The sequence below is a fragment of the Alternaria ethzedia genome, assembly GCF_023757985.1.
Source record: "Alternaria ethzedia strain BMP 0044 chromosome Unknown scaffold_43, whole genome shotgun sequence".
NCBI lineage: Eukaryota > Fungi > Ascomycota > Dothideomycetes > Pleosporales > Pleosporaceae > Alternaria > Alternaria ethzedia.
The window spans coordinates 114,626-130,229 of NW_026056236.1; the positions used below are offsets into that span (position 1 = coordinate 114,626).

Sequence of the window (15,604 nt, forward strand, 5' to 3'; positions counted from 1 at the left end):
TTCCTTTGTTCTACGGCGTTTGGGTATATAGATGACGCGGAGTGCCGAACAGGCCCGCGATGCAATTCACTTTTCTTGATCTCATCGACTCGCTTTCCTCATTTGTGATGTTGGAATGCCACATCACTATCGATTTCGACTGATGCACTACTAGAGGGACTACATTTCTTGCATTATCGTCATGAAGATCCATGGCATTCCCATCACCACTAATGCTACTCAACACGTTCTAACCGATAGAAACCTCGCACATGCTCGAGCTCCAACATAGCCTATCCACAAAATGGGCTCTCACACCCCTGCCCACAATTCCGACAGGAACCGCCATGTGTACGCATTTCCATGATCGCGTGCTTGTACGCCTCGTACTCATTCCCGTCATCTCTTGCACCATCTCCTCCGATACCCCGTTCCACGTGCTCTTTGTCTGCCTAACGGCGCACTCATCCGGATTTCCCAGTCAAAAAAGCATCCAAGGCTCAGGCGGTCCGTAAACGATGGGGGCCAGCGAAGAAGAACACCTCCATACCACTGAGCCTCTGGCAGCTCAGAACCAAGCGGTTGCCGCGTCGCATTGTAGTTGTCTAACAAGATCGGGCGAATGATTGGTGGACGAACTGGAAGAGGTACACTTTCGAGGGCTGGTAGACCAAGTTCCGAGTCATTCGTAGAGGACGCTTCCAGCTCCTCTATCGTGGTGCATGTGCTTTGACTCATGGTTTGTGGATGATGCGTAGAACCGGGTCTGGAACCATCGCTGCTAGCCGCTGGTTCGAATGTGAGCTTTCTAAGCTTCTTCTCGATATGGTTTATATCGCCAATTGCATCATTGTTGGACTCTGTAACGATCCCATTCTTGAATGTGGCTACAGATGCATCTTGTGGCGTCTCTGTCTTTGCATAGTCCTTCTCAGTTTCGGTTGACATGACTGTGTATCTCTGGTAGTGAATTTCGATGCGGTCTGCGCAATGCTAGATCAGAGATTATAGCAGAAGTAGTAAACTTTCCTACTTTTAAAGAGTATTCATTGGTGCTGTATATCAAATGATTGAGCGTTTGTACCCTTTAGCAATCCCCTTCTTTCATGCTTTGATTTAGATGACCAGATGTATCGAGAAGGTCCGCGCTGCCAACTGCTGATTGATGTGACTCTCTGTTTGCTCAAGAACGCTTTCGTCGACGGGGTGGCTATTTGCACCCAGGATCTGCTCAGAGCTATTGCTAAATAGCATATGTTAGCATTCGCGCTACAAGATACTTCGCCTTCCATACGTTCACCGAAGCTCAAAGATTAGGCTTGTCGTGCACAAGGCCGCTCAATGTTGCGCAGTATAATAGCGCGCGTGTCTTTCGTTAGACGAAGAGCTGGCGTTAGACGCAGATGATCTAATCGCAACGTCCAGACAAGATGGGTAGGAATCGAAGGCGGCGATAAGACCATGCAGTACATAGTTAGCCATGCGAATCTCCAGCTCTGGAAACACAAAGGAAACCAAGAAGCATACGTGTCCGGCGAAAGACTCTTGAGCACGTGGAGCACGTAAGGCAGGAACCATGTATCCAGGCAACGACGAAGCTCCGACCAACGCAGCTATCCATCGCACCAAACCGAAGTTACATAAAGATACTGATCCTAGAACACCAACTACACATTAAGGTTGCAATAATACAATCACATGTTCGTGCGCAATGCTGAGTACGTGCTCACCGGAAGCCCGCGGCTCCTCCCACCGCCCATGCCCAGCCAGCCACCCACGCACCCTCCCACCAGCCTACCCATCCCACCACCATCGTCATCACCACCTCCCGCGGACCTCAACCCAGTCCCAGTACCCGCATCCACACCCGCCTACTTCGTATGCACTGACATCGTTCCGCACCGTTCTGCACCGTTGTCGTAAACAGCGTAAACACATGGTCCCTGCTCTACATCCGCTTCGTGCCTTACCCGTTAGTCCCCACAACAACACTCCTGATCACCCGCAATCTGATACACACGATCTGCACCCGGCCGGTACATACGCGTCAGCACTTCCAGAAAAAGAAGTAGTTGCTGGAATAATGTGTAATTGTAAGCACGACAGACGCACAAACCCTCATATATGGGGCCGCGGAGCATCGCGGAGCGTGGGAGAAGAAAGGTGCCCCCACAGGGCTGGGGCTGATGCTGATGATCTGCTGGGGCGGAAAAGGATAAAAGTGGAGGGTAAGGCTGGAGGTTAAGTTGACTTCATGTCTTTGACTTCATGTCTTGAGTTGCGCGATTGACTTGCTTGTCGACTTGTTTACTTGCCATTGTGGTCATTGCGTGACTTTGCGCCAATTGCTGCTGTGACAGTGTGCCACGTATGCTTGGCGTGAGTTGTGTAGCTCAACGCGATGTGGGTTTGGGCAACGTGTTCATGGCGAGTGCTTCACGGCAGGACGTTGTTGGCTGCACAGTTGTTCCGAGGGCGGTGACACGAGAAGGTAAAGAGGACAAAGAGCAGTAAGTGTCAACACAGTCAAGGTGGAAAGAGTAATGTCGTGAGAGATTATCATTGAGTTACTATCTACAGGAGCCAATGCTAATGGCCCATCCATTTCCCATGTCGGGGTATCAATCGCAGTCATAAAAGACGGCCCAGGCACAATGAATCCGTCATTATCATTATGCCTTCGCGTGAGTGTTCGTTAGGAAAGAAGAGAAAGCTGCGCCATGCATCCACGTATCCAAAGCCCGCCTCGCATTACCGACCCGATGCTACCAGTCATTATACACATTACTCCATCGAGCGAGGACCTTGGTTGTGACGTGAAGGTGAGACGCTTAGAGGAGGAGCCATGCGGCGATACCGGCACCAGCGAGGATGGGCATGCCAGTGGCCTTGGCAGCGGCGCCATCAACGACGGAGGAGGCAGCGGAGCCAGCAGCGTCGGTGGCAGAGGCAAGGGCAGAGCCAGCGGAGTCGGTAGCGGACGAAGCAGCGCTGCCGGCGGACTCGGTGATGGAAGCAAGCTCGGAGGCAATGCTTGAGCTGGCGGAAGCGAGAGCACCGCTAGCAGAGCTGATAGCAGAGCTAACCTCAGAGGCGATGGAAGAGGTGACGCTCTCGAGGCCAGAGGCGGCGCTGGAGGCAGCGCTGGAAGCCTCGCTGACGACAGAGGTGATGACGGAGGTGACAGCTGAGCCATCAGACTGGACAGCGGTGGCACTAGCGACGGCTGAGGTCAAGATGGGAAGGGCAGCGGGAGTACCAGAGCCAGTGGCAGCGACACCAGCGCAGCGAGCGTAGGCCCACTGAACGGCGGAAGCAGACTGGTCGGCGTCGCAGGCCTGGCGGGTGCAGTCGCGGATACCGTAAGCCCAGTTGGACTGGGTGCAGAAGCAGCTGATGTCGGAGCTCTCGCACTGGAACTCGGTCTGGGCAATGGTGGCCATGTTGTTGATGCACAGGTTCTAAGCAACTGTTAGCATTGGTCGGGATAGTCAATGGCAGTGGGGACACTTACGGCGCAGTCACCGCTGGGCATGGGCATGTCCTGGGCAAGAGCAGCACCGGCGAAGGTGGCAGCGAGAACGGCGTAAGACCTCATCTTGACTGTGGGTGGTGGAGAGAGTTTTTGGTGGAGAGGATATTGAAGTAGGATACTAGGTATCGAAGTGAGGGTGAGTCAAGGTGAGTTGAGAGGTGCTGAGGTTGAGGATGCTGGATGAGGAATTGGAAGAGAGGGCAGCTCGAGCGGGTTTATATCGTAAGAACACAAACAGTCGGGGCTGGGCCGTGGCTGGTTAGTGAAGTTGCGCGCAAACAGGAGGCTGCAACGGGCTGGGTGACGGGTTGGCGCGTCAGTAGCGGGACTAGTGGAGAGCAGGGAGCAGCAGCCAAGCCCAGGCACAGAGACTCCACGATCGCCGCCAGAGCAGGGAAACTCGGAATGCACGACCGGTCCCCTGCGCACCTATTGGCCAATGCCCCCAGCGCTCCTACCTTATGATGTAGCCACGCCAACCACACCCCAGGGCCGATATCCGAAGCTGCATGTACAACTCACATGTCGAACCAGCTTTCTCGTCGCGACTCGCTCGACTGTGGTATCCGCTCCGTCACCTTCGTCATGCCTTCCAGCTCCACAGTCACGCTTTCACACAGCATCCTGCCCGAACTCGACCGCCGCTGCGCACACTCGGCCTTCGCGCTGGTGTGACGGGCTACCAAATTAATCAAATCTTGTGTGCATTCAAGCACTACCAGTCGTCGTGACGTCGAGATAGCGGCTGCCGCTTGGTGCTTACCCGCCCTTTCATTTCCGTTTCACAAAGCTACCAAGAACCCACGAATCTCGCTTCCCCACGAGTGCAGGGGGGCTGGATGAGATCCAGGCCCATAGATCGCTCTTCACCGGGCCAACAGCTGCCAATCACCCACCCACCCTACGGCAAATACCACCTGTGGCGCATGTCGCAGTCTATCAAGCCGCAGCATCAAGCCGCAAGAGTAATCCGCGCCTCTGCATCGCCCTCCAGCTTCGGCGCCGACCCGTCTCTGTCCCCTTCGCCCGCCTCCTGCTGCTCGGCCAGATGCTTCTCTTCAGCTGATGTGATGCAGTGCGTGTTCGCGCCTACCAAACAGCGGTCAGCTCTGTGCGTTTGACTCGGGGGAGACGACAAAAGGAATAATTAAGCTCACCCAACTTATTGATCGTCTCCATCCACTCATCGTAGGGGTCCGAGTCGAAAACTATGCCACCCTGCAGCCAATCATTAGCCTCGTGTCTTGCAGCTAAAGCAGGGAATTCGTTAAACTTACCCCTGCTTGGAGATACGCGATGCCATCTTTGACAAGCATGGTCCTTAGCGCAATGCATGTCTGCAAAAATCAGCCTCCTGTCAACCTGGAACAAGGCAAGACTACTCACGTCCATGGCACCTTCAATCTCCTTGTCGCCATCAATACTGCCGTAGCCAAAGTATCCCACCGCGCCAGCATATACACCGCGTTTTTCCCGCTCCAGCTCAGCAATGAGCTCCATAGCACGGACCTTGGGCGCACCGCTCACCGTGCCTGTTGCCGGTTAGCGACATTTCCAACTTTTTCAACGCGCTACCTACCAGCTGGGAAGATAGAGCGGAACGCGTCGAATCGTGTCTTGCCAGGTCGCAGCACCCCGGACACCTCCGAGACCAGGTGCTGCACGTGGGAAAACTGGTTTTGATTGCAGTTAGCATAGCCCTCAGTTTGATATCATAGCGCTCGCTTGATATCATCGCACGGTAGCTCATCGCATGATCCACGGTAATCACGGTTCGGACGGAACGCTGCTCACCTTTTGGACAACCATTAGCTTGTCAACTCGTGTCGAAAGTGGGTCGCACACGCGATTGACGTCATTGCGAGCCAAGTCGACCAACATAACCTGTACAGCACAATGTAAGCTTCCAACGTCGCTGCATGCACTTTGATGTCAGGCAACCCACATGTTCGGCCCGGTCCTTGAGCGAGTTGGACAATTCGTCTGCGAGTGCTGCATCTTCTTGCAGTGTCTTGCCCCGCTTCACTGTGCCGGCAATGGGGTGCGTGATGATGCGACCCTGCTCCTCTTTTACCAGCAGCTCGGGACTTGCCCCCACTATCTGAAAATCGTCACAGTCGACGAAGAAGAGGTACGGTGAGGGGTTGACGTTGCGGAGGTTCCGGTACACGTTGAAGGGGTGCAATGAAGTCGGTCTTGCAAACCGTTGCGAAGGTACTGCCTGGATGATGTCGCCAACGCCAATGTGCTTCTTCAATGTCTTGACGTGGTTCTCGTACCCCTCCTGGCCAATGTTGGATGTGTACTGATGGCCTAGCTGTATAGGCCCTTGTTCCGGTAGCGGGATGTCCTTGTCCTTGAGTATCGTCATATACCTCTTTAGTGTACTCTTCGCTTCCTCGTACGCTTGTTCTAGGTCGTCCATGCTGTCTGGGACCTTGACGTACGTTATGACCTTTACGACCTGCGCGAAATGGTCCAGAGCCACCAGGGTATCGAAGAGCATGAAGAAGCTCTCTGGTACACCCAGCACATCCTTCATGTCATCTCGCCGTGTCTTGGGCTCGAAGTATTTGACGCAATCATAGCCAACGTATCCCACCGCGCCGCCGGTCATAGGAGGTAGTTGTATCGAGGGTACGGTCGCGACGCGGCTCTTTGCGAGTTCCTTTTCGAGGAGGGGTAGTGGATCGGTTTCTTCGCCATGGCCCGGGCCGGTCTTGATGACTTTGCGAGGGTCTGAAGCTTGTCAGCTGTGTATGCCGGAAGTTTGTTCAAGTACCGACCTGCGCCAATGAAGCTATACCGTCCTATGGTCTCGGTTGTCGCAGCACTCTCGAATAGGAAGGATAGTCTTGACTTGGATCTGACCCCACGATTAGCATGTGCGCAATCGATCCAACCCCTCCCGCTTCTGACAGTCGATTCTCACAGCGTTTCTCCGACGTGACCCAACCCCTCCAGTCCACATCGCATGGAATGAGTCACACTCACTTTGCGGATATCTTCAGGTATATGCTTGACGGGGTCAAGAACTCGGCGGGTATCGAGGAGAAAACGGGCACGAGGTTCGGTGGGTTGGGCGACTTGACTGCTGCAGCCAATACCTCTCGAATGGTGTCAAGCGATGGCTGAACGCCTAGCTAAGTGGTCATGCGCTCAGTTCTGTAGCCAGCCATGTGTGGAGTCATGGACATACCTGTGACGCCATCTTTGTATAGAGTGAGATATGTGTCTATTAAGCGTCTGATAAGCGGTGAAAACAGAAGAACCTGTGAAATACAGTCCTCGTTATGTGTATTGAAGCCAGAATTGATGATTCTCGGGCCAATCGGAGGGGCCACAAACTGTTATCGATAGCAGAGTTCTTGGCGCACTAGATCTCCACAGGCCTCGGCGATGCACGCACGTCACAAGCGGTGACCAGCCTTCTCCCGTCTCCCGCGCTTACGCAGGTGTCCGCTCTCTTCAACACCAGAGCGCATCGCTGTTGGGGCTATATCATACCTTTGAGAGCTCTTGGGTTTTGCGCATATCATTTTGGAAGCCAAGAGGAGGATGTGGCCATCGCGCGGCCACGAAAGCGCAATGGACATTCCTCGCACCCTAGACCGGCCATGGACCCCTCCGGAACTCGAAGACAAGGCAGACTACTTCAACATCTACGGTACCTCTCCTCCACGATATCCTATCGCGACCGAACAGCGCTGGCTGAAAGAGGCCAGTCGGTCGCCTGACCATCCTTCTTGGGTCACAGATAGCTTCGGGTTGAACACACCTGCGACAGGACCGCGACCGAAACCCAGCTCACGACTTACCGAACCAGCGCCATACACACCTACGCGACCATATTTTGACGATTCGTCGCATTCGCGTACCCAAGGCGAACCGCGCTATCCCTACACTCCTGATAGCTCACGCATACTACGTCGAAACAACACCGAACTCCCCGCCTCACCGACACCATGGGACGACGACTCGGAGACATCCTCATCGCCCGTACAGAACGCGCTCTCATCCTGCATCGCGCACTTCGAGAACCTCATCCAAACACACCACCCCGACGAAGAGCAAATGGAATACATCGTCGGACAATTCGAAGCCATGACCGCGCACCTCTCCTCGCCCAGCGGCTCCCAAACCGAAGCGACACACGACGACAAGCCCTCCTCCGACTCAAGCCAGGAACTCGCCATCATCACACAAGCAGAGGGTGAGCAACAACAACTTGAAGCCAAAACGTTGCACCACGAAGCTTATGTTTCGCAAGTAGGCAACTACATCGCGGGCGTGCAAAAGTACATCTACGACCTCAAGACGCGCATGGACGAGTTCAAAACACTAAACCGCATTCAAACCGACATCATCAACGACTTGCGCAAGCAGATGAGGTCCGTCCGCCAATCCATGCGCGAGGAGCTGGACAAAAGCTACCATCATGACGATCTTGCGAAATCTGTCTGGTCGGATTTCGGCGCAAAGAGCGAGGCGCTACCGGAAGATGATGAGGTTCACGATAACATCGACACGGCGAAAGAGTTCGGGATGCTAGACAGCTGTATGACGCTTGTCGAGGAAGAAGATCTATCCCGAGAGATTCACGAAGAATACTCCAAACTCCTACGCGATACCGTCGACACTCTCATTACCGAAGAGCCGTCATCGCCCAAGCGCAAGGTTATTACCATCATCCGATCGCCTCCCCGACGCAGCTTCTGGGGCTCCATGGGTGAAGCGCTGGATGCGGTTTCGAATTTGCTCTTGGAAGAATGATTTGATGCGAGATCTGATCGAACGACGACTTTTCCTATGACCGACACTGCATTTGACGATTATAACGACGATCTTGGAATCACGCATGCACTTGGATGTTACATTGAGATTTACAATGATTTACGGCCGTTGTCGGAGCACATGAATGATGAAAGGATGAAGCGGGGGTTTTGCATGTGAAAGAGGAGGTGGTTGCATTTGGATTACGAACGGTTGTGGAAAGACTTGAAGCCATGTTGTGAGCATATGAGTGGCGTTGTCCTTTTTCGTTCTCTGGTTTCTTCCTTTGACGCAACAGCATTGGTACGTTCTGGATACCCATTTAACGTTGATCGGTTGGCATTGCATGATTACTTGTTTCTTTTTGTTGTTGTTTTTTCTGTAGTATACTTTGTTTACTTGCGAAACGCTACTCTTATATACTGAATCCTATGACATGATGTCATGATACTGGAATGAGTGGTCAAGTGCGTGTTCCGATGGATATACCGCACCGTTTGCAAAAGTCTAAAGTTGGCTGCAACTTCACGCTACACATCCCATCGCAGACGCCGAACAACAGCAGAATGAATGCATTGGTATCACATGGTCAATGTCGAATCCTCTCTCAACACCCCCAGTCTTAGCCTACTCCACATAATCCAGACTTCCCTTCCCCACAGTCCCCTTCGTCGCATCCGGCCCCTTCTGCTGGCGAAGCTTCTCCTCGAACTTGGCAAACTCCTGCAACGCAATCTCCTCCTCCTGGTCCAGCACCTGCTGAACCCCCTTGACCTCCTCAATATAATGCATCAACATGCTCTCAATCCCGTTCTTGAGCGTCACAGTACTAGAATCGCAGGTCCGGCACGCGCCCCTCAGCTTCAACATAACCTGTCCGTCGTTGAAGCCGCGGAACTCAATGTCGCCGCCGTCTTCCTGGATCGCGGGGCGGACGCGGGTATCTAGCAACTCTTTGATCATGCCGATGACTTCGTCGTCGTTTTCGTCGTAGGCGAGTGAATCGGCTTCTTGGCCGCCTTGGCCTTGCTCACCGGGTTTGGAGGCGACGGTGTTGACGATGGGTTGGCCGGACGTCATGTATTCGTTGATGAGGGCGAAGACTTCGGGCTTCACGTGCGACCAGGGCGTGGATGTGTCTTTGGTTACGGTGATGTAATCCGCGCCGAAGAAGACGCTGGTCACGCCGTCGATGTTGAGGAGTTGCGCGGCGAGCGGGGAGGGGTGCGGTGGCGCGAGGGTGGAGCGTGGGTTTAGGTATTCGAGGAAGGGGGAGGAGATTGTTTCGGGGAGGACGCGCTGGTTGGGGTTGAACTTCAAGGCCTGGGGTGAGTTAGTATGTGGTGGGGTTGGGGTTGGAGGGAGTGCGTACATCGGCGTTGGGTGTTGGCTCGGTTTGGATGAACATGGTTCGTCGCGCGACTGTCGCTGATGGGGCTGCTACTCTTTGGCTCCATGGCTGTGCTGTTGGTCTATGTTGCAGTCTCGAGGCTGTGATGGGCGATGCTTGTTGGTGCAGACATCTCGTGGCGATGCGCGGTGTTGCGGAGCGTAGAGACGGTGTCGCTCGGGATAGGCTGCGCATGGCAGAACGTGGAATTGTGCTTGATGCCATCTTTTCTATAGGTGTGGATGGTATGTTTGGTGGGTAGGGTGGTGTGGTCGCAATGGCGAGGTATGTAGCTTCGTGATTGAAAGTTCGGGAACTCGGGCCAAACGAAATATGACGTTTGTCGGATTATTCAGCCACACGCTGACTGGCTCCCACTGGTCCATAGCTCCTTCTTTCCTTACTTTCTCTACACAACATACAATGCAGTTCGGAAGCATCTAAAACACCGACTTAGCCTTCTGTTGGGACTGTAACCGCATGGCAAATTCTCTACTTGTGTTATTCCTTCACAGATGCGAAGCCCTTCCGCATAATACACCATGGATGATCACGTATGTTCTCGCGTCAGATTTCCATCGGTACCATTTCATTTACTTGTCTTATTCTATTGGGCGACTCGTACGATCTGATTCTATCGGGTGGCGCGTACGATCAGGACCAACAATTGGCTAATCTGCAGTCATCTGCCCTTCTGACGCGCCACAACAGCGCACTTCTCATCGCGCACCCAGGACTTCATCCCAGCCGAGTTTCTTAGGCCGTGGAGCGATACACTTGAAGAACACCTTTATTTCCGGCACGGCATCGTCTTATTGTTGGCACAGATCAGCACGGCTGAATCCCAAATTATACGATTCATCTTGGGTAAGTAAATGGATATGGGGGCCAAACCTAAGCGCTATTCCGAATATTACAATTACGCCCTGCGTAGGGCTGTGACACAGATTGCCTACATCGGTCTGTCTTATTTAATTAACTACCTGACGAGTCCGTTCGCCTTTCTTCGTCATTCCTCTTCTTGCCGTCCTCGTTGTCTAACTCCCTTATACGTTGCGATGCGTGTGTGCCTTCTACAGCGGGTGATATTCTTCACTTTGGCAGTAGGCGTTTGGGCCGATTGCTACTCACGCGATGGTGCGTATGCATCCGTACTTCCGGAACCAAAAGAGTCTTGCCATCATAGGCCCTTCTGTCTATTGCTAACGTGCGCTTCTCATAGGCGAGACTTTCCAATCTAACAACCCGACTAGTGATGAATTAGTCTCATGTGGCAAAGGCACGAACAATTGTTGCTTATGGAGCGAAAGTTGCGGCAGCAACTTGCTGTGTACAAGATCAGGAAACATTGGCCGGCAATATTGCGCCGACAAGAACTGGACGGGCTGTAGTGACTTGTTTCCCGGTGAGTCCATAAAGTCGAAGTCTTCATACAGAACACTATTAAGAGGACTTTCTAGAACAAGATTGGCAGGGGATAGGACTAATATCATGCGGAGAGAACGTCGTGTGTTATGGGAATGATCGCTGTTGCACAGACGGGCTATCTCAACTGCGCTATGTCAACCCGCTGACAGGTAAGTCTTGCCTCTACGAAGTGCATGTGAGACACATACTGACTTCGTACCCCTAACTCTGCAGGCAAAGTAAGCGACGCACAAGACAAGGATTCAGACGCGACAAAGACGCCAATGTGGTGGAAGGTCGATAGCTCAGGTATACTAGCCAGCTTGGGTACGGCCACTGCTTCACAAGGCGTCGCAGCATCAGAGGCGACAACCTCAGCCAATTCACAAAGTACACCCGCGTCCCCGGACGGTAGTGCAGCGGCCTCTACACCCACCAGCGCACCGTCTCCAGCAGCAACCAATACCACAGATCAATCCGGTGTATCGTCGAGCGGTGGTATATCGGCGGGCGCAGGAGCAGGCATCGGCGTCGGCGCAACTGCTGCTATAATCATCATTGCGTTGCTCGCTTGGCTCTTCTTTCGCGAGCGCAAGAAGAGAAGAGCACTGCAGAAACCGGCCATGGACACAACGATGCATCAGACCCATGCTGCTCGGAAAGATATGCAGGATTACACGCACGAAGCACCACCCGATGGACGCACTGAGTTGGAACAAGAGAGGGCGAGATATGAGATGGACGGGAGGGCGGGGCAGGAGTTGCCTTGATGTTGGGAAGCGATTTGGTCTTTCGCCCACCGTCCACCGTCAATATATCCTTTCACAACGAGCTTATCTTCCACATACAACCATAGGATCTTGAGAATTGGGCTTACCCGCGATCCGTCAAAACTCACAGTGCTGGGTGCTACTGGCATGCCACGAACACAGGACTTTGGCATGGAACGATTGGACACGCTTTTCACTTGATCTCTACCTCACTGGTAACTGTTATTTTCGTGCAATCGCTGGGCGATATTCCACCTGTCCGAGTGCTGGCAATGCAAGCCTGGCGCTCGAAGCGCTCGTCTCCATGGTTGTGCAGGATCCTCTCAATGGTCTCCACAGAACTTCCGTCTAATCTGGGACACAACCTTTCTTCACTACTGACGCGGATCGTTGTCGAATACAAATTGGGTTTCTTCCCTAGTTTGGGCTGCGATCCCACCGTGTACACTTGCAGCTCTTTGTCTTCGGTCGATTGTCCGTGTCCGCCTCGTGGAGGATTTTTGCGTGATGCGTTCGACGAGAGGTATGAGCTGTATTTGCCAATCGCAACACGCCAGAACGGCCGCAGGGCAGGGAAACATCCAGCGATCATGAGGACGTTGTTCTCAGTCCTGCTTGAGTGAGTCAAGGTCTCTTGTGTTCGATAACACTACACTCACAGATACCAGATCGTTATCTCTGACCAAGAGTGTGTCATGTCCGCGACATTGGAGATGCTGCCCATTGCTACGATCTTCATGATGGTTGCGAATGTGCCACTGCCAACGTCAGTAATTGCACCAACAGTGCGGCGAGGTGACCTTACAGAATGCTACCACCCATCAGTATTACAAGATTTCGCTTGTCCTTTCGAGGAATGTTCAAAGTCCTTATGATAAAGTACGGCATGATGGCGCAAAAGACGTCCATCATCGCGTTATACACTGAGGCTTCAGCACCTGGCAGAGACATTGGCATTCTTCCAACATACCTGAGACCGACTTTCCGACAACATCCAGCATTGCGGGGCTCAAGCATGTGCCCTCAATCTGCGGTTTCCAGGACTTCTGTACGGGCGAACAAAAGAAAATCATGACAGAGCATGAGAGTGTGGAGCCGATCAGTAGGACGACCAGAGGGGCGTACGCGACACACTTGTGCGATAGACGCGCTGTGTGTCCTCGGATCTAGGCTGGTAAGCTGAGAGTCATGTCCATTGCATAGTACTGTGTACTTACTCTCATTAGTGCGATGATGATGGAGGCTTTCGTGAAGAAAGCGCTGACGATGGAGAAGCAAGGCGCCAACAGCACGTACATGGTAGCCACAGCCTGATCTTCTGGATCACTGATGTCCCATACATGTTGTCCAAGGCCGTGCGCAGTGCCGGCTGTTACGAGCGATGTACACACTACAGCGAAGATCTGATGTTCGAGTAAGTCAATGGCTATCGAATGTAGGACTGAGGTCTAAAGTCGAACTCACCAGGCCAGCAATCATACACCAGTCGTCCCAGCCCAGAGTCGTCGTCACGATTCGTGCGCGTGTATATGATCGCGCTAAGACGAAGATGGATGAAAATGAGACCAGCGTCCACCCAACAACATTGAGGACTTTTCGATAATCATTCATGTCTGCGGAAAGGAGCAGCGACAAACCTCGAATGCATCGCAACGGCACTCAAAAGACACTTCACAGGGCAGAGCATCGTTCTCATACTGCTCCTGGACATACTGGGTCCCAAGTATGGGTCATTCGAGCGTGCTATCGCTCGTTCAGGTATGCCAAGCTTGTGCCGTATGGCTTCTGGCGCGGCACACTTTCCTACTTGCCGAAATTCCTGCAGAAGCGTCTCATGAGCGTTCATGATTTGATGGCTCAAGCTGTGCCGCAATCCTACACAACGCTACCTGGGTACGCTTGTATCAACCCAGTAGCCCCCACGCACTGTCATTGGCTGTGACATGGGACGGGCCGTGGTCCGCCCCACTCAATTTCAGGGAGCGGGACGTACCTACCTACCTAGGTAGGTAGGTATCGAAGCCTCGCATGAGATGAGGCACCGAAAGCTCGAAACATGCCCCGTCATCGCCTTGTATCGCATCTTCGGATAAACAGCGTCTTCCCTCATACCTCGAATTTCTGGTCACAAACCACTCCAACCTAGTCACAATGGCCACATTATCACCAACAGTTCTATTCGTTGTCAGTCTGTTGGCAATATTGTACCTCTGGCTCCGTAGACGACAAGACTCGAATTTACCTCCGGGACCGCCTCGGTTGCCCATTCTCGGCAACTTACACCAGGCGCCCAAAGAAGCAGTCTGGGTTACATACCAGAGATGGGTGGAACAGTATGGTCCTCTTGTGTACCTCAATTTCGGCGGCACGAATGTGATATTGATTGGAGACCACGAGGTGGCCAAAGATCTGCTCGACAAGAAGGCAATGATCTACAGTAGTCGGCCACGCATGGTAAGTCACAAGTCAATTCTGCCGACAGCTGTAATAGCGACCTGATATTTCAAGGTCATGGCACAAGAGTTGACGTGCAAGAGCAAGCACATAATGTTCAAGCCCTTCGATGGTGACTTTCTCTTGCACCAACGACTAGAAGCTCCTGTGCTCAGCCCGCGTGCGTCAGCCTGCTACACGGCAATTCAGGACCTAGAAAGCAAACAGCTCCTGAAAAACCTTCTCCAATCAAACGACTTCCCCAGAGAGTTTGAGCGTTTTGCGGCGAGCATCGTATATTCCATCACCTTCGGTATGCGCATCATCACCGGCGACGAATGGCAACTCCAGACCAGTCACGAGTGTCTTAAGAACTTTACTATTGCCGGTCAGGTGGGCGCGTGGATAGTCGATCTCTTCCCGTCTCTCAACCGCCTCCCAGCACCATTGACGCCATGGAAGAAAACGGCTGAGGCGTGGTACCAGATGTGGGAAAATCTCCACATGGCCAACATGCAAGACGCACTTAAGCGCAAGGGATGGAACTGGGCCAAGGAATTCAACAAGTCAAAGGAGGCAACAGATCTCGCTCCGACAGAGATAGCATGGGACCTTGGTATCCTGTGTGATGCTGGCGTCGAAACTACACAAGTCCAATTGCAGATTTTCATTTTGGCATGCGTAGCCTACCCAGATTGGATTGCCACCGCGCAGAAAGAGCTCGATGAAGTCGTCGGTACTAACCGTCTTCCTGGCTTCGAAGATCTGAGCAATCTGCCGTATCTTCAGGCTGTGGTAGAGGAAAACTTTCGATGGCGACACATTGTGCCAGCTGGGATTCCGCATGCCACGACTCAGGAGGACTTCTACAAAGGTTATTTGATACCCAAGGGCTCAGTTGTGGTTCCCGTGTTCGCCGCAATGCGCCAGAACGCTAGCACCTTCGACTCACCAGAAGTGTTCCGGCCTGAACGCTGGATCGAAAAGACGCAGCCTGCCAACTTTGGATACGGCCGCAGAGTTTGCCCTGGACGATTCATCGCACGAAACTCTCTGGCAATAGCGATGGCAAGGTTGCTTTGGGCGTTCAATATACGCTCTAAAGACGGCGCAAGGATCAAGGTATCGGAAGATATGTTTACAACGGGGTTTGTATCTGGCCCAAAACCATTTGTTGCTGTCTTTAAGCCGAGGTCAAAGGAGCGCAAAGGTCTCGTTGAGAGAGAATTCGAAATGGTCGACAAGAATATAGCGAATCTTCTAGACGAGGCCAGAGGGAAGCAGATTGCTGCTGGACTGTCGCCTCAAGGGTAGCTA

At 52.9% G+C, this 15,604-nt stretch overlaps 5 protein-coding genes across 5 annotated transcripts; 2 read left to right on the top strand and 3 right to left on the bottom strand.

The window, feature by feature from the left end:
* Positions 1–2,810: 2,810 nt before the first annotated feature.
* On the bottom strand, positions 2,811–3,577 carry J4E87_010133 (uncharacterized protein; the record flags this gene model as incomplete). The annotated part of the gene is made up of 2 exons (XM_049381707.1): positions 2,811–3,440; positions 3,494–3,577. The coding sequence occupies 2 exons, from the start codon at positions 3,575–3,577 to the stop codon at positions 2,811–2,813; spliced, it is 714 nt and encodes a 237-aa protein (XP_049228566.1).
* An 889-nt stretch (positions 3,578–4,466) lies between these two features.
* Positions 4,467–6,725, bottom strand: TRP2 (anthranilate synthase component 1; the record flags this gene model as incomplete). Its single annotated transcript, XM_049381708.1, has 10 exons — positions 4,467–4,603; positions 4,672–4,732; positions 4,792–4,851; positions 4,901–5,046; positions 5,094–5,187; positions 5,309–5,398; positions 5,460–6,253; positions 6,301–6,380; positions 6,509–6,657; positions 6,714–6,725. The coding sequence occupies 10 exons, from the start codon at positions 6,723–6,725 to the stop codon at positions 4,467–4,469; spliced, it is 1,623 nt and encodes a 540-aa protein (XP_049228567.1).
* Positions 6,726–7,102: 377 nt separating this feature from the next.
* Positions 7,103–8,287, top strand: J4E87_010135 (uncharacterized protein; the record flags this gene model as incomplete). Its single annotated transcript, XM_049381709.1, has 1 exon — positions 7,103–8,287. One exon carries the CDS (start codon positions 7,103–7,105, stop codon positions 8,285–8,287), a length of 1,185 nt encoding a protein of 394 aa, XP_049228568.1.
* Positions 8,288–8,914: 627 nt separating this feature from the next.
* J4E87_010136 (uncharacterized protein) lies at positions 8,915–9,902 on the bottom strand (the record flags this gene model as incomplete). The annotated part of the gene is made up of 2 exons (XM_049381710.1): positions 8,915–9,610; positions 9,660–9,902. The coding sequence occupies 2 exons, from the start codon at positions 9,900–9,902 to the stop codon at positions 8,915–8,917; spliced, it is 939 nt and encodes a 312-aa protein (XP_049228569.1).
* A 4,103-nt stretch (positions 9,903–14,005) lies between these two features.
* J4E87_010137 (uncharacterized protein) lies at positions 14,006–15,601 on the top strand (the record flags this gene model as incomplete). Its single annotated transcript, XM_049381711.1, has 2 exons — positions 14,006–14,308; positions 14,363–15,601. 2 exons carry the CDS (start codon positions 14,006–14,008, stop codon positions 15,599–15,601), a joined length of 1,542 nt encoding a protein of 513 aa, XP_049228570.1.
* Between the last annotated feature and the right edge of the window lie 3 nt (positions 15,602–15,604).